General features: G+C 38.2%; 1 protein-coding gene across 7 annotated transcripts in view; it reads right to left on the reverse strand.

Moving 5' to 3' along the window:
- Positions 1–19,414, reverse strand: part of LOC102690463 (arf-GAP with Rho-GAP domain, ANK repeat and PH domain-containing protein 1) — an 80,274-nt gene that overhangs the window by 48,290 nt on the left and 12,570 nt on the right. For 6 of the 7 annotated variants that reach the window (XM_069190117.1, XM_015341577.2, XM_015341576.2 and 3 more), the window contains exons 2-3: positions 14,327–15,130; positions 1,146–1,276 (exon numbers count right to left, since the gene is read on the reverse strand). In XM_069190117.1, coding sequence (XP_069046218.1) covers positions 1,146–1,276; positions 14,327–15,030 — 835 coding nt within the window. In that variant the 5' untranslated portion in view covers positions 15,031–15,130. Of the gene's footprint in view, positions 1–1,145; positions 1,277–9,194; positions 9,546–14,326; positions 15,131–19,414 lie in introns of those variants that run through there. The other variant, XM_069190119.1, reaches the window with a different exon arrangement.

A 19,414-nucleotide genomic window follows, 5' to 3' on the forward strand; every position in this document is an offset into this window, starting at 1 on the left:
CTAAGAACCATATGCAGCCATCCTGTAATCTCCATGTGTTTCTGCTAAAACGAAGCTTTTTTACTTGTACAGAACTGTGAAAAATAAACAGAACAGTTTTTAAAAACCCTCCAGTTATGAGTGTGTTCAATGGCATTGCTTCATGTTTCGCAGAGAAGAGTGTCTTTCACTTCCTCATGTGCTACATTTTCAGACTTACAAATGCCACCATACCTTCTAATTTTTTGTTAACATCTTGAAATCCAAAACAAGGCAGACCCATGTCAGGTGTTTTCCAAAGCCAGGCTGCTGCTTTCTGACTTGATTATTCAACGGTCTATCTTTAAAAAAAAAAGGGGGCGGAGTGGTGGCTCTGTGGCTAAGGATCTGCGCCAGTGGCTGGAAGGTTGCCGGTTCAAATCCTGCGGCTGATAGAGGAATCATACTCCGTTGGGCCCCTGAGCAAGGCCCTTAACCCCAACTGCTCCAGGGGCACTGTACACTGGCTGACCCTGCGCTCTGACCACAAGCTTCTCTCCCTGTTTGTCTGTCTGTGTGTCTCATAGAGAGTAAGCCGGGGTATGCAAAAAGACGAAATCCTAATGCAAGAAATTGTAAATGGCTAATAAAGTGATCTTATCTTATCTTAACTTGTACATTCAATGGTTACTTTTGGTCAGCCTTTGTGTTTGATCAACAAACATCTCAATCAATATTTAGTGTAAGCTCTGTGCTTTAAAGTATGCGGGTGCTGTTAATACCACTCTAATCTTGGTGTCACGATCCACATTGCTGCGTACTTCAACTTGCTGCATATAGGTATTTGGGATTTAGTTAAGAAGGACTAAGTAACACAAATCACACAAAAAAAAAAGCTTTATGTATATATTATATCAGTGTGGACCCTCTCTACTTTTGAAAGACAAAACACAGGAAGGCTAGAGCTAAGCTGTTTTAAAGGAAGTTCCCTACATGGTTGCTAGCAAAATCCCTGCATCCAAACGCCAAACAACACGCCGGCTTACTGATTAAATTATCAGAAGAAAGATTAACTGCACAGGAATGCAGAAAGGCCAAAACATAAAGGATTGTATTATAATTTGTAGAAAAAGTTGTGAGGAGAGCTCTGGGAAGAAAAGGATGCAAGTCCCAGGTGGAGTACTCACTAATGTTAGGCAACTTTGGGGGTCTTCTCTGTGGCGGGAGAGGCAGGACAACAGGCTGCTGGGAAAATTTGTTTCTAGGAGGAACGTCTGGCACTTTGTCAACCTCTGATGGGTCATCCACAGGTGATTGGCTGAATAAGAAGAGAGAACAAACATCATTCATTCAACAAGAAGGGACACATCTAGTCAGAGAAGAAGCTCAACACATTCTGTTGCACTGAAACACCACCAAGAACAACAAAAGAGCACTTTCCAGAATTACTGTATATTTGAATACCCATGCTAACATCTCATAATAATATAGTGTTATAATAAAGGGGCTATTGTTATAAAACTAAGAAATGAAAAAAATGAGAAATATTAGGAAGGCCTGACACCAACTTGAATTCAAGCAATTAATAAAAGTTAAATAATTAACAACTCCAGTGGTCTGGGAACAATCTGGCGACAAAGAAATAACTTAAAAGACAAACATTTATTTTTGAACTATAGAGATACAAGCCACAAATTCATATTGACAACTACTATATACAACTGCAGTGATTTCCTAGAGCCTAACACAGTAAACCTAAATTTCTCAACTAGATCCCTAACACTGACTGCCCTAACGCACTCAGAAAAAAGTGTAAGCAGGGCTGATTTCATAAAGGAATGAATTGCTCGGTTAGTTGATACCTGTTAGATGTCAGTTTAACATTAAGACATTTAATGGCAAAGCCGAGGTACAGAGCTGTAACGTTCATTTTCCTGTCTAGGCAGGGCAGGAGATGTGACATGTTCTTCACTTTTGTTTCTATATTTGTAACTATATTTATCTTCAGGAAATTCCAGCCTCGGGGCGTGAAGAATCCCTTTCTAATATAAGGGTCTCTAAGCAAAATAGGCAGTAAGATACCTGATTCACAACAATAGCAAAGACCACCAATTTATGCACAAGGGAAATTTCACCACCATTGTTAATTGCCAATTTATTTGGCTGATGTTTTTATCCAAAGAACTTTATTTTTTTACCTATCTGTAGAGGTGGGTAAAGTAGATCCCAAACCAGCACTTATTTCCCCCAGAAAAAGCAGTTTTTCTGCTTTGTTGTATTTTTAGTATGGTTCCAGCCTGTTTTTGCATGGTGCTGACATTTACCTTCAAATGTCAGCAGTTTACAGATGTTGATCTTTTTAAAAATGATACAAAATCGCAGCAGCTTTTTTAACGCCAAAGAGAGAATATGCGTGGCACGTCTTTCAATAGTCTTGAGATGAAGGTTTTAGCTAGCTCTGTATTGCTCTGTACAGTTGCGGGAGCACACCTTGGAAAGGAGACAGATCAGACTGAAAAGAACATGACTACCAAAAGAAACATGATCAGCAGTGTGGACAATGTGTGTTGTTAGAAAATGACAACAGCCATAGGCCAAAATCACAGTACTGTTCATAACACAATGTCAAAATACCGAACAACTTACTAAGCCATTTTTATCCACCCAGAGAAAACCACAATCTCTTATTATTTCCAAGTATAAAAGCCCTTTCCTAAATTGAGGGATGTGCCCATGTTATAAACTGTGTAGTTTATACCATTGCTTTACAGTGCACAAACAAATAGGACCTTGTCAGTACACACTAAAGGGATCCAATCGCACCCAGGAAAAGAATGTGCCAACCACCATGGGCACAACAAACAGCAGTCACACTCAGCTGAGATTCAGCTCTTGGGTGTGCTGTTGCCCATGGGAACAAAGAATGGGAACACGGTTGTTGCCATGGTTCCCTGTGTACATGAACCAAATTTGACTTTAGCCATGATTATGCGTGCTACTATTGAATGTCTGGCTTGTGTTACCTCCTTTTGTACCCCAGGGAAACAGTCAGCATTCAAAGGCCTATATAGTTCTAGAGCCCTCTAGTGCACTTCCAAATAATTATTGCAGGTCTGTTTTTTCCAGTTTTATTTAAAGAACTACTTAGAGGTGCCATCCTGTTTTCTGTATGTTTTTATTAAGTCAAATATGATTTTGCTCTGTGCAATGATATTAAGATTACTGTGCAAAATTTTTTAACCTGTTAATTTTACCGTTACTGTAAAGTATATGTTGGTTTTTATTATTTCACCAGGGACACAGATTAATCTTGAAGGCACTTTATATGTGTAGAGCTTGCATATTGCATATGTTTAGAGCTTGCACATAAGTGTTTGGTGGGGGGTGAGGGGAGTGTACTTTGGTTCAGCACAAAATCTTCTGTTGTAAAATTACACACGTGTAATTATGTAACCAAAGATTATGCAGCTCCGTCTGCAACACAGAGTAATTAAAATAGCTTCATAGTGCTTTTGCTACGCATTACTGTACCATAAAAAACAGAAATGTTATTTTTCTTGTTTCTAGGCTCATATATTTTTAGAACTGCACAGAGATTATATATGTGTGTGTGTACCAAGATGATGGTTAATCTGAAGTCACAAGTATGAGAGTAATGTAACATGGGGCCTGAACTAAGCACACTATGCCTAAAAGTTGTTGAACCTCTTTCAAGTGCAATTACATGAAAGGCACAACTATGGCATGTCTATCCAGCAACAGGAAAGGAACACGGACATAGACATTTTTTAAGAATGTCCTCACTGAAAAAGCACTGGGAAACTCCCAACAGATTAGACTAGAAGATAGTAAAATGACAAGAAATGTATTAAAATATAGGAAACATATTTCTATTCAATTCAGATGAAATGCTAAAATCCATTTTAAGCTTAAACAAAGTCCAAATCCAGTTTAAACAGTACGTGGATGAAAAAACACAAATCTGTGCAAGTTCAGACTGGCATTCCTGGCTATTTTCTGACCACCTACTGTACAATAATCATCAAAATGTCTTAATGTTACTAATGAACAAAGGCAAAAACTTTACCTTCTTACAAGAATAAAATAATAATGCTGGACATTATGATTTAAACACAAGATCTACAACTATCATTTAAATATAACCAATAACCAATGTAGATTTTAAAACATCCACCAGTGACATCTTTCATTTCATTTCTTACATGTTTACATCTCAAACAGAACAAAGTATATACAACCATGTCTTTATTTTTAATGAAAACCATTGTTTGCTTATATATCTTTAACAGTGATCTTGGGTATAAAAATATGCAGTAAAAAAAAGAACACATATGATGATACGTTACGTATTTTTAAATCCATGAATTGGTATGTTAGGAATCAAAGACAGAATCCACATTTTACAATGTCAGAGGTGCACTCAGGAATAGTCAAAGAATAGATTTTTCATGTGCTGCAGATTGTGTGCAACATGTAACCACTAGATAAACAATTTGTAGGTCACCAAGAATCAGATCACCCAATTAAGGTGTTTACCTCACTATAGAGTGTTTCCCCTGCTGTACCTCAATAAGTTATTTATTTCAGTTATTTACTGCACTACTATAGAAGATCAGCAACTCTGAGCTCAGTTCTTTAGTGTTTTCTGGTCCTGATCAACACTAGGTAAAGTGACCGCTAATAAGGCACATTTTAAAGAAAATAAAGGAGATTTCTAAGGTTGCAGATCTTTGCAATGATACAACAATACTTTTAATACCTTTGACCTTTTAAGAGAATTATTGCAATGATTTGCCAAAGTCACAGTTTATAAAGAAGACTGAATTATCTGTAAGATTTCAAATACCATTTTAAATATTGTTTTTGTTCTGGATTGAGTGTATTTCAATAGCCTTACTTCAGGATACATGCCATACAGTAAGTTTACAATCTGTTCTTATAGACCTGCAATCTTCAATATAGAACACAGTGACAGTTTTCCCACTATCTGTACTGGGCTTTAAGTGTTCCAACTCTGCGATTCCCTTAACAGGTTCTGATATCCGAGACAATACCTCAAAATTTAAAACGCGCCCTTTCATTTGATTCAGAGATTAAATATCTAGCAGACTTTAACACTATAATTCCAATTATTATTACTAGAATGAAGAAGTATGTCATACTGTATACCTGCTGCATCTGCAAGAGGAAAGTGGCTTCAACAAGAAAGAAGCAGCAGTGTTATCACACTGTATCAAATCAGGCTGAGACGACTGTGAAATTTAACAGCACAGCCCGCACCATTCTAAGCAGACGATAACTAGAGTTCTCTAAATAAAAAATACAAAAGTGCTTCCTGGTTTGAAATACTTACGGGTAAAGAAAGGTCACAATGTGTAACAAGTACAAGGCTTTTTCCTTGTCTTCTAAAAGAAACATCTTCCCCCAAAAGCACTCATCTGCAGTTATGTAAAGTACTTGAAATGTTCATTCCACTGAATATGTACAATAAATACGCTTGGCAATTCTGTCAGATTTTTTCTTTAGAAATGTATTGCATATCAACTTTCTTTTCTTGCAAGGGAGGGACAACAAATACTTTTACATATATAGACATATACATACAAGTAATAGGTTTATTCCATGCTGAAAAAAAGAAGAAAGAGAACACAACGTTTCGGCCGTGGAGCCTTCTTCAGGTGTGAGCCTTCTTCACACCTGAAGAAGGCTCCACGGCCGAAACGTTGTGTTCTCTTTCTTCTTTTTTTCAGCATGGAATAAACCTATTACTTGTTCCTTTGCAGCCTACGCATGCTGACGCAGCTACCCACCTGAACTATTACCACATATACATACTGTATATATATGTATTGACATATATATATATAATTGTGTGCTGCAAACACATGCGCATACACAAGGATTCTGCATCCCTGCCTGAACAGTAAGTACCATGCGTTCACGAATTAATAATTAAACAAGCTGGATGCCGTTCATATAAAAACCAATATTGCCAGAATGCCAGTACTTCCCATTGTTAAGTTCTACAAGTGATAAGTCTCAATACAGACTAACCAGAAGAACACAAAAGCCTCCATTTTACAGAGGAAGGTCCTTCCCTCCCCCCCGATTCAGTCACAACTATAGTACCATTTTATTTTAAATTGATCTCACAAGTTTATAGAAGAACTGCAGGCGGGACCATAGGTCAGGCTGCAATTCGTATACAGCAGAACCACCAAGGCCAATAATGCACAATCAAAAGACATCATGCAGAGGATTACTCAAACACATCAACCAACAGCAGCTGATTCCACAATTCTGAAGCCTGCAAATCATAGCGGAGCGAACATCCCAAGCAGGGTCACTAAAGCATTTGCCCTGAATCTGATGAAAGAGGCTGTGGTGGTTGGCGCCGTCTCCAGCCCTTCATGGCCTGTCTGAAGAGTACAGGGTTCACATGCGCTCCAACAAAATTCATATGATGAGTACTTTGTAGAGCTATTGTCAAGGAAACCACATCTCTGTGGTCTTTCAGCATAAGAACTGTGGACTAAGGAAATCTCCTGTACCACACTGAGTACACCTCAGATGTACAATGCTGTGAGAAAGGAAGTAGCCAGGACTCTTTAGCAGTTTTCAGAATAAAATAATAACTTTGCCTTACCTAGCCAGACTAGACTGGTTTTCATCATTAATTCCAAGAAGAGAACTTACTTAATTATGTGGCTCTTCAGTTTATGAGTTTTTAAAGATAAATACTAGGACACTGCGGCGACAAGACGAAGGAGAAGGATTCTTTAACTCCAAAATGAAAAACAGGAAGATTAAAACATTTAAAAACTGCAAAACTATAAGTCTGACATCTTGCATGTACACTTTAAGAAGCCAGGTTAAAATACTTCAGATTAAAAATAACATTCAGTGCAGTACAGTTAATATGTATATAATCAATCACAATGCCAGTTAATTCCACCAAAAACACCATTTGTTAAACCAAACAGATTATTACTTGGTCGTTAATTGGAGAGGGATTAAAGAATGAAGCCATAACTCTTGCAATCTTTTTCAGGGTCAGACTGCAATTATCAATAATAACCTATTGCATTTAAATAAAGGCGGGTGGGGACCCACTTCACCCTCCACTGAAGCGTAGCATGACGAATGTCAGCTGTCATGCGCTTACAGCTTCCCAAGACAAACGAGAAACTTTTTGAACAACTGAATCAAGTGCTACCTTGAGGAAGGTTAGATCGTTTAAGTCTAGAGAGACTTAAAACAGAATCATCCCAAGTGTCAGACCTGAAGACAAATACATACAGCTCAGTGTCCCCAGTCAATGTGCCAGGGCAATGATTTGGACAATTTGATCCAGAGGGAAGAGATACTAATATTTATATTACTACCTATTGGACCACTAACACACCTGACCACAGCCTTCTGGTTTTCAAGGCAACAATGCTGTTGCCAGAACTGAATAGTCTTTAGCTGCTATAATTATATTCTACTAATTCTACAGCTCACTAGACAATCCTTAGGCAACACTCAGTAATATTGCAACCAAAGAGGCCAATGGGTTTGGTTAACAAAATAATCCAGGGTTGATTTAGCCATGTATAATACGAAGAAAGCCTCAGACTGCTTACAAACATTCAAACATCTCCGTGCTTTCGTAAATGCTGTTTGGAGACTCATCTACGCGCAACATTAATGCATCATGAAATAAGACGACCCCGTATCAGCCCAAGTCACTGAATGAGTTCAAAATCAAAAAAGATACTTGTGTATGGGGACATTATACTGAGAAGGTACTGGACTGTATTTTAACCAAGGATTCACTTTAGTATTTTATATATTCTTTTAAATTTATGTGACCTTAGTACATGTAAGTAAAATAAAATATAGAAGGTTAAAATACTGCACAAAACTACTCTTACTTAACAATATTCAGCAAAGACATTCAATTTAGAAGCTTCTTGAGCTTAAAGGTCAAACTAATTATTTGCTATACAATTTAAAGCAGTTTGCATCTTCCTATTTATTTACCAGAGTATCTATAATTTACGGACCTTCCGAACCATTAACGCAACAGACTTACAATGCTACTTTTGCTTCCTCCTATTAATGAAACTACGCATAAACTGCTACAGAACTAAATTTTGGAAAGTGTCCTGATAATATTTCAACAGTCTCACACACAAGTTACTTTGTACAATGTCTTCAATGTATGAATACAAAGAAACTAAAGGTTTCATGAATTAATCATGTAATAGTTTGTGCATTATCTCTACGCCTTGCACAGCATCAGTTACTTCCTATTATATTTTCCAGGTGGAAGATAATGTTGAAATGATTAGAAGAGATATATGAAACTACTGTAAGGCTATCTAGAAAAGAACGTTTGCACCACTTAAAGTTCAAAAGCAATCCCATAAAGAAAATGAGAAGCTAGAATTCTTCACTTACTTTACAAGACTTTACAAAATACGTTTAATTTGATATCCTGTTCTCTTCAACTGACTTTCTTCATATAATGAATTAGGACTGTGATAACAAGGAACAATTACAGTTTTACACCCAATATCTCTAACAAGGACTTCGGAGGCTTCTGATATTACCTTAATGCACTTGGCCACATATGGTACTATGTGATTAGAAGTCTGTATTTTAAATATCCAAAATTAAACATGAGTTTTTTTACACAAAATTAATCTTAAATGTTGAACATGTGGAAAAAACTTATTTTGCTTTGTTTTTCTTTTGTTACAAACACTGCCTGTGTAAAAGCTGTGCACATAAACTGCTGTTTAATATACTTCCCTGTTTTAGACTGTCCTAACATCAAAGGAAAGAATCATGACAGGAAAATAGCTGTAACAGACTCCAGCAAAGAAGATTTTGAAATTACAAACTTTTCTACAGCATCTTGGCTTCTGTGTTCACTTGCTAATGTTCACTTCATCTTTGTGGAGAAAAAGCCAAAAGTAGCTGTGATGTAAAACATCAAAAGTTGTTGTCAAAACCGAAACATGTCCCATTAGTGCATAACTTCAGTACAGCACATTCCTGCACATGTTTACAATTAAAGACACACAACTACAAAATTAAATCGAATACGCAGTGTACACCGCATTTATCATTAACACTTTAGAGCAAGCATACAGTTACTCAAGAGACAGTAGGTCAAGTTCAAACAACAGTCAAGAATTTGCAAAGTCCTTTTAAATGACTCGTACCTGTTGAGACACGTTAGGTAGCTCCATTCTAGTCGAACAAATTTATTCTCAGATTGTTTTTTTGTGTTGCTTTTGGTTCTGTAGCTAAGGAAAGCATGAATACCGAAGAATAATCTTTACTTGAATAACAAGGAAGCTGAATGTACTTTTGGAAATGTCTCTGCTAAGCTCTCCGTTCTGCTCAGCAACTTCCTGTAATGCTCTCTCTCCTGTCTCCCTTTCGGTTTTTACAAAGTCCTCGTCAAAAAAGAAAAAAAGGACGATTAAGAGAAACCGTAAGAGCGAGCCAGCCAACTAGCCAAACATCATCTTGATGATCCTTGCAAAGGTACAGTACACTAAATTCCACAGAGCATTATCTGTTTTCCAAGCCATTCAACATTTCAGCCCCAAAAACATTTAAAGAGGAAGCACTGACATTTTTTACTTGATAAGTTCCTCCTTACTTATTACTTACTTATTACTTATTTAATGTGTGCTGGAATGGCCAGTTTAGTTCAGTACTAAAAGAGAAAACTATTTTTTTAATTAATTATAAGATTGTAATTAACAGAAGTCAAGAACACAAAATATTTCATTGGGGGGGAAGAGTAATTCTGGCACAGAGTATCTGGTTTCAAAACTAAGAGGAGGAGTAGCCATTATTTGGTGAAGATTCAATTGTTCATATTTGTTTGGCCCTGAGTTTTACTTGTCTGTTGACGTAGGAGTGATGTTTCATTCAATAAGCTACAATGTCAGCAGCATCAGACACAAATTCCTTCATCCCTTAAAAAAAGCAAACAAACCAATTAAATGACATTATCACATTCACAAAGAAATAGGCTTAATATTAAAGACACGCAGGAACAAAATCTTTGGGAAGATAAAACTTCCCTCCCCCCACCCCAGTAAAGTGGGTGTCAATGCAAATTTTCTCATATTGTCACTTATTACATCTTTAAACAATACTATCCGGATTGTATTTCTCACTGTAATTCCTCTGCATAATCAATATATTTTGCCTTCAGGGTGACAGAGTTTTCTGGACAGCACAGCAGATTTGTGGCAACTGCGTTGTGAGGGGTTAATATATTACCAAACTGGAAATCACTGTCTGATCAGGGAAAAAGAGATGTGCTGATTATGAAGCTCTGTATTTCTTCTCCTAAAAAAGAGTACTGATTTCCAATAGTGTCAAATGTGGCATTTGTTACTTTTTCATTTTGATCACTTCCTAATCTTCTAACTTTAACCACACAAGAGCAATACTTATTAATTCTTTAATTTGTAACAAGTGTTGCCCATTATCACATCTCCACCTTCAGCTAACTCACCTCCTGGTCCCTAAACATTTCTCTGTAAGCTATCCTTTAATCTTCTAACCCAACTCAGTGTTTTCTCAGACTAATCACACTCTCTGATAAAAACACACTGATCCTTATTTTAATGTTGAGATTTGTCCCATGATGTGATCAACAGGACACACCTAAAAATATTATCATTTAACAACATACGGTAAATATCCCATCATCAGGCATGTAAATGGAAGCCCGAGACATGAGCTATGCATTTGCAAACAGCGACATCTAGTGACCAAAGTTAACTTCTTCCACACAGAAAGTTTCTTTTAAAACCTGCCCTCATCATTCACCGGGAATAAAGTCCTTAGATCTTGAGCCCAAATAAGAGGGCTACTGTAGGTCTTCAACATTTAAAACTGCTGGGTTTAAGATGAGAGGCCTGAGGTAAGGCAGGAAATGGTGCTTATAGATCAATAGCTTATACCCCTGTTTTTAAAAGAGCAATTGCACACCTATAGACATAGATTGTGAGGTACAGTATGTGTTGTTGGTGGTCCTTTGTAGATTAACTGTTAAGGAAAGACAGAAATGCACCCCGTGGTCAAAAAATGCAATCAAAACCAGTACCTCATTAAAACTCCCACAATAATTCAGGTCGCATTCTTAATTGGCGGCAGAAGAAAAGCTGACTACAAATTTCCACAGGACAAGATCTCCTGACAACTCCTAGCCAAGACAATTTCCACTTGTCGCAAATGCTACGAACGTTTAGGAAAACAAAAGCCCTCGCCAAGTGATGCAGGCTGCTCAAATGAAACAACATTTCGGCTTGACTAATGGGAAAGACACAAAATCAGTCGAAGCTGAGCTTGTGTACAATATCAGAAGAACAATGGGGAACTATTCATTCTTACTATTACTACTAGATTTAAGTAATAATGTTAAGGCCCAAGTCTCTACTGACACAAAAATTACACTCATATCAAGCCAACGAGAAAAATTAACAAGTGAATCAAACAGTTTTAACCTTAACACTCTTCCGACATCCCACTCACTCTGATGAACATGTTGTTATGTAGTGTCTGTAGTACAATTAAAAAAAAACGCATTTCCAATCAAGACTTAAGCAATGACCAGACAGCAGCTGATATGTGCACAACCCCACTAACCCACATTAAGTCACATAAAGAGGAAGAAGACACCAGAACATACTATATATAGTATTTTGCAAATCTTTGGGATGACTCTTAACAGGCAATACAGTATAAGTGCAACATGTTTCCTCCAGAGGTCTGCCCACAGATTTATAGCCTCTGTTTGCAGAAATCAAGCATCTGGGAGGCAAATGTTATCACCAAATTTGGATCACTTTAGCCCTGAGTAACCTTGTGACTACTTTGCATTACTGGTCTCTGCAGTTCAAAAACAGATGCAGTTAAAATACAGAATCCTATTCCCAACCATTCAGTATCTTCACAAGAAGAAACACACTTGAATGGTGCTGAAAATAACTGGATATTTTACTAATGCTATACAGTATATTGAATTTTCCTTTTTACTGTCACTACAGGAGACTGTTGTATTACCAGGTCTAATTTATATTTTTTGCTCACTTCTCCATATCACTTGAAAGGTTATAAACACTATTTTTCTGAACTTTATATTGCTGGTCCCTCTTATTTACCAATTGCAGGCTATTCAGAGTTACACGAAATTCTGATTTTTCTTACTTTTAGGAAGTTAAATCTTAAACAAACACTGAGGATTTCTCAGTACCAGATGCAGTTTTAAGAAACCAGCACAATGAATAAAGTCCTCTACATTGGAATAAAACCAAAAGGCTATACAAGCAAGGTATCCTTCATTGGACTTGTGCCTGAATGAATGAGGTGTCACATTAAATACTTGGAAAGGAAGTGTCTGTTGTTGCTAAAGACTACAGTTCAGTTCATTGTGTTGCTGATGAGAATAGGGCCACAATGCTCTAACGTCACCAACTATATAAGCACACTCACGGTAATACATATTCAACATTGAAAACCATGTTGTAACCATTTATATCTTTACAGATCACCCAGTAAGACCAATTTTAGTATACCTACTTGTCAATGCAAATCCAAATAAAAGGTATTTGATCAAATTTTAGAGATCTTCAGATATCAACAGTCCCTTCCTAATCAAGTCACATTTGAGCACAAGGGAACAATGTTTCACAATCCTTTCATTTTAACTGCTGCTGCCAAGTTTTTCATCTCTACCCTCTACCCCACCCTGCTTCCCAAACCTTCTACTGTAAGCACCCCAAACCACATCCTGAACATAGCTCTAAGAGTAAGCACATTTTTAAGGTGCAGGTCTGCAACCCTGGTGTTACAAAGTTAAGTGTCTTGTAGTTTTTATTCGAGTTAGGTTTTAATGCACTTTGCAATTTGTTATTACCATAACCAATTACTGGTTTAATAATTAAAAGTAAGGTGATCTTCAACCACTGAATAGAGCTAGTTGAAGACTGCTGCTCTACATAATACTACATTATTAGTAGTAGTATTACAGTATTACTACTACAGTAATATATAATCCCAAACTACAACACTCTTAAGATTCCCTAATCCATAATCACAAGCAATTTTGTATGGAACAGCATTTTAGTAGATGGATATATTTCAAAAAGACACAAAGGAGATGAGGTGATTCACTTCACTGAACTCATTTTATTTTATATCGCTGTACTCCCACCGGAAGCACAAGCTGGGAACAAATACACTTACAGTAAGTCTGAAATCCCCTTGGATGCCTCCCCAGAAAGGAGCAATTTAGTGGTGCCAATTTAAGCTAACTTGCACACTTTGGGACAGTGGGAGGATTCTTAAGCACCAAGCGAAAAGTCACATGAACACCAGAAAACCAAGCAGACACTTCCCAGTCAGACACCCCACGCTGGAATCAAACCCAGGGATTTACTGGGCAGTGAGACTAACTGACATGCCACCCACTCAGCCTATCCTGGATATCTCAAGACTCAACAAACTGGGAACTGGAGATAATTATTACACATCTATTGGTATTGCTGAAATAGCCATGTATTCTGCCCCCATGTTCTGACAGCCCTGCAATCAACATCATCGTACGTCTATACTGCACCATAGCTCCACTTACTTCTGGTGCGAATCCTGGTGTCCTTTAAAGGAAAAGGCTAACCAACAACTTCTCAGCTGGGAAACTACGGTTAACAGCTTCGCTACCACAATAAATAAACATAACTCTTGTGAAAAATGTACCTTAAAAAATGTTGTTAAAACATTTCATAATACTTTCAATCCCTAGAGGGCACTATTTCAACAGAACACTCAGAATTGCATCACAAAAATACGCAACATTTATGCCACTATTAGTGGCATAATTTAACAGTTAGAATTTCCACTGTTTCTATGCTACAGCAAACTAAAGAAATTAGATTGAATACAAGGATGTTGTAGTGTGTTTCAGGATCTGTAAAACTGAAATCACAAAAAGTTACATCCATTCATTTCTAAACCACCTCATCAATTACAGAACAGTGGGAGACGGAGCCTATCCCAGCAAGCAATGGGCACAGGGCAGGGTACACCCTGTATAGGATGCAGGGCAGACAGACACATAGACAAACACAACAAGGGACAACTTTATAGAAGCCAATTAACCTGTTTTTGGACTGTGGGAGGAAACCTGAGCACCTGAGAGTAACCCATGCGAACACAGAACACATAAACTCCACACAGATTGAAGGAGCTTTCAGGCTCTGCCAGCTGTTGAGGAGAATCATCCCTTACTGTAGCCACAGAAACAACAAGCCACTCAGGTGGCACTTACTTTGCTGGAGGAGAAGCCCTGGGGCTGATCTCTCTTGGCGGGGGCACAGGGGGCCGCCTGGGCAGGGGAGGTGGCACCTCCAGAGCCTCCTTAGGCACACTGACAGCATAGCGCTTGGCAGGAAGGGGTGGCACAAGCTTGTCAGTCTGCCCTGGGGAAGAGCACTGCTCATAGAGATGACACTGTTCAGACACCGGAGAAGGGGAGCTCTTCTTGGGCAGCGGCTGCTGTTCTAGAGCTGCGGTATTCAAAGCCAGGGTGTCTGGCCGTGGGTAAGGCGTCGGGGCCACAGCGGGGGTAAATCGGAGAGGGGGGCGATTCGGGGTCACCCTTGGGGGTATAGGAGGTGGACCCTTTCCCAGAATGCTAGAGTCCATGAATCTGGGGCTCCCAACCTCAGGTGGGTCAGGAGATAAGACATCTTTCTGATCGTTTCTGGCATTTGGTAAGCGGTATATCTTCCTTGGCATGGGAAGAGGTTTCTCGCCCTCCTGAGCCACAGAGAAGATCTTCTGGAGGCTGGCCAAGATGCGCTTCTGGTGGCCAGGTAGGACCACTCCAACCTGTTCAAGGTCCCCCGCCGTCAGGCCGCGGCATTCGGAGATTAAGTCATAGCCCTCTCCCTCAAAGGCCTTAACGTACTGCTCCAGGTGAAGCACGGTGAGCCACTCAGAGACCGAGTGGGGGGTCACTCCTGAGCTCATGGTGGAACCCACTGGGACCGTAGAAGCTCTGGCGCTGGAGTACAGCTCGTCAGATCATGTCTACTCCAAAACTGGCTCCACCTGACAGACTGCAGAGAACCTAAAAAACAAAGTTATGAAAAAAGTTGATTAGACCACTGAAAGCAGCATGGGACAGTCGTCCTTTTCGAAGTGAGAAAAACGAAGTTTAATTTTCAAGGTCTACCCACGACATTGCACCATTTCTACCCACATACATTCTACAAGAATTTCTGTCAATAGCAGACCATTACCAACAACAGTGCAATTCATGTTCTGAGCAACTCTGCACACATGACACTGACATGGCAATAACAGTAATTTTATGCCTGCAGAGCCTTTTCACTTTGCTGAAAAGCACAAATTAAAAAAGTCAAGACTTCCAATCCAGGCAGTATGCTAAAGCAGCTTACCTTCAGTTTACTGCAAGATGTGTATGCTTAGGCTAAATGAGGAAGTACTGAGCTCTCTGACCCAAAACTTCAGGAAAGCAATCATCTTAGAACTTAATTTTTACTTCTCCCTTTTAATGATGCATAGCTGTTGCACTGAACTATTTGGCAAATAAATTCTCATATTTCTTCATGTACCCCCAGAGGAAAAACATTTAAAAAATATTCTTAGTCCCTTATTCTTAGCGTTTTGTGATATTTCCCAACTACTGTCTCAATGGACATATTCCATCAAATAGACTGTAAAGCCCAACAGAGACTAAATAAAAATAACTTCTCCTGCAGTGTCAGCAGTTTACAGATACAGATAACATCAGGAATCCCAAAGCATCTCTGAGCACTACTGTATGTCTATGTCTAATATAGTCACACAACAGCAAACTGTTACAGGCTGTAAAACGGAAATCCTTCATCCAGGGAATACCAATAAGGCAGCCAATTCTGATAGAACACGCACAAAAAAAAACAAAAACAAAGCTGTTTACAGCAGGACAGCTTTAACAGACTCCACACAAATTTGAAATGAGCCTCTAGCACTTAATTCATGGCAATCATATCCACAGCATTTCACACAAATGCAGTTAGTCAGAACTAAAAAATACTAGCAGAATATGTTTATCATCTGGCACTTTCATCTTCTTTAATATTAAGGATGTGGTCTTCATGTGGTCAGTTGGAGATGTACACAGAATTCATACAGATTACCAACTGCTTTACAGCTAAAGAGCAGAAATGTATCAATGCATTTCTTGAAAATGGCACCTCTCGAGTTAATAATGCGAGATGGCCATGATGAAGGACAGGAATTTCTAGCAGGTGCCTCATTTTGCACATGACCTGAATTGATTCTTTAGTTAAGGGCTAAAGAAATCCTGCAGAAGCACCACATTTTCTACATAACCTCAAAATGCACTTTAAAACCTCAAAGAGAGATACACAGGAGTGATAGGACATATATCAACATCCATGAAGCAAATGGGTGTGTACGTCAATTTAATTCTACTGCCATCCTTGCAAAAGAGCTTTTACTGCAGAATGCCTTCAGAGGTACTATGTGAATCAAGATAAAGCTCAGGTTACTCCAGCGCAAATAAAAAAGTCATTATTGTTGAGCACTAAGATCTTCACCTAAACTGACTCAATCATAATATTAGTGTTGTAGCAGTAAATATCTTTGAAAAAATTGGTTACCTATTGGGTTGGTTATTTTTAAGAACCCCACTAGTGCTTCTGAAGTGAGGTTAAGAAAGAGTGAATAATGAAGAAAGCACTACAACCTGGCCATTGAGCAGGGTTCCTATCGGTTTGCTTTAAGGAAGAGGAAAATCAGGCATGGACTTTCCTGAAAATGGTGCCTCTCAGCTTTATAATGAGACATGGCTAAGATGCAAGATGAGAAATTCTAGCACATGTGGCTCACTTTGCACATTACCTGAATGGACATGATATACCTCTATCTATAACTGTAAATTAAAACAAAATAGAACGGTCAGAAGAGCTTAAAATCTATTGCATAAACTGTTTTATAGTTACTGTATATATCAGTTTCAAATCAAACAGGAAGTTAAAAATCTGAAAATTCCTCAAGGTAAAATTTAAGCATCTCTTTTGGCGTTTCCTATACCCTTTTTGAACAGTACTTCAAGGACCAAGAAAATTGAAATGCACATTTAAGTGGATCTACTTATTCATTTTCAAATCAAATCAAATTCTGAATCAGCCTTTTTGACTTAATTTCAGTATGTTAGTATGCACATGATAAAATAGCCAAACCACTGCAGGAAATAAGATGAAAAAATGAGCTGCCCTTTTTCAAAAGGTGTTTAGCCACAGGGAAAAGGGGAACGAAACTTAAGATGGGCAGGCACTACTGCAGGGGTAATCTGAGAGCCAAAGTGTGAAATGTTCAGCGAATGAGGAAGTACATTTAGCCCATCACACAGAAAGACTGCACATCACAGGCAGAAAGGAAGGCCTATTAATTCTGCAATTCTGGTGGATTCGTTCCCACCCTTTTGATCAAACCTTATCATCTTGATGACATGAGGAGTGCGCGTCGGGGCTGAATTCCCCTGGTGTAAGTGAAAAGAGAGATTTAAATGTTAGCAAACACAGACATGAAACAGGATATGTGAAGGGTCAGCACTTTTTTACATAACTTCCTGTGTTGCCCTCACAGTGAAAAGAATCTGCCGATTCTTGCTGCAAGACCAAGCAATCATGATAGCACAGAATTCACAGAACTTAAGAACACCTGCGACCCACAACCTTCAACCAAGGTTTGACAGCGATGAATTGGACGCTACAGTTCCACTACTACTTAACAGAAATATGCAAAAATAATGAATACTGGTTTACATTCCAAAATAAACATCATCCTATGAAAAGTGTCTCAACCTCCTAATAGAACAGACAGACATTAAAAACATATAGGATATTCCTCATTAAAATAGATAAAGCATAATGGAAACAATGGAGCACTTTAAAGTAAATTAGATAAGTGCTGCATTTGCTCTTGAACCCTTCCCTTGATAGCAGAAACTCTGGGGCACACATGTTCTTTAGGGCTTTTTGCATTAGTAAGCAAAAAACATTTGTATACAGGATAATTGTATTACGCAGAACTTTTTTTTTCAGAATGTGAACATTCTGCTTTGTTCTTCAGTTGCATCATTACAATATTCTATTATTTGATGGAAGATTTAAGTTTTTTTTACTTGAAATGTCCTTTCATTTCTTCCATCAGTTCCCTTCTCCAATCATACAAAAACAGAAGTAAAATGTTCATATTGCGATCACATTTTTGTTATATTTGAAATGTTTGGATCCAAAGACATATGAGAGTTCAGATCCAAGCCAGATACCACGATTCTTGAGTTCAGATCTGGAACAACTGCACCCTTTTCATTATAGCGCATTTAAAGGTTACACTGTACTCATGCCACTAAGTGATTCATTAGGTCAGATGCTATCTCGGTTTCTGCAGCATGATAAAGAGTACATGACAGTCTCCTGGACTGGATTCTGCTCCATTGCAGTGGGTCAGTCAGTCCCGACAATACCATTTTTCAACAGAATGGAGATGTTTATTGGGCAGTGCTCAGAACTACAATATGTAAAATAATATTGGTGACAATGAAAAGAACACTTCTTATACCTAGAGGGTAATGAATATGGTTTGCAAATCGGTAACCTGGAGAAGATAGTGAGGATACATTGCTAACTGCCCTTTAAAGGCTACAACAGCTGGTATCTGTTTTTCATTTAGGTTACGTAAAGTGTTAATGACTCTAAAAAGACATGTTAACAGAGAATCATACAGTGCCTAGTTCCTTAATCCACCGGAGAAACAGATATATAAGCACTGGTTGTAATAAAGCAAATCATTCTGCTTTCTTTTTTAAATAAAGAACAAGGATATTTGTTCAAATGAGACATCAGTCACTTAAGAAGAACGCACAACCCCTGGACTTTCCTGATAAAGTTTAACATAGCAAGACACAACTATGCTCACACATAAGAACCAAAGGCTAAAACATTAAACAACAGCACATACATGCACAAAAACTAATGATGTAGTTAAAATGCAGATTCTGAGATCCTAGCATCCACTAAGTGAACAACAGATTAAAGAGTGAGAGTTAGCTTTTCCCAAATGCTCTGACACAGTCTCTCTGTTAGTAGGAGTTTTTAGAACTATATTGCCTATAATGTATTCCAAGACTAGTTAGCCTGTTGTAGACCTGTGGGCTTTTCAGTAGCTCCAGATAAAAATGCTCAAAGAAAGAATTAAGTGTTTTGTAACTTGCAATAAACACCACATCTACATTATGACAGTGACTTTTAACCACTTTGTACCAAAAATACACAAGCCCAAAATAACTGGTTTTGCAGTTCTGCATGCTTGCAAATTG

The sequence above is a fragment of the Lepisosteus oculatus genome, chromosome 5 (assembly GCF_040954835.1).
Source record: "Lepisosteus oculatus isolate fLepOcu1 chromosome 5, fLepOcu1.hap2, whole genome shotgun sequence".
In the NCBI taxonomy this organism is placed as follows: domain Eukaryota; kingdom Metazoa; phylum Chordata; class Actinopteri; order Semionotiformes; family Lepisosteidae; genus Lepisosteus; species Lepisosteus oculatus.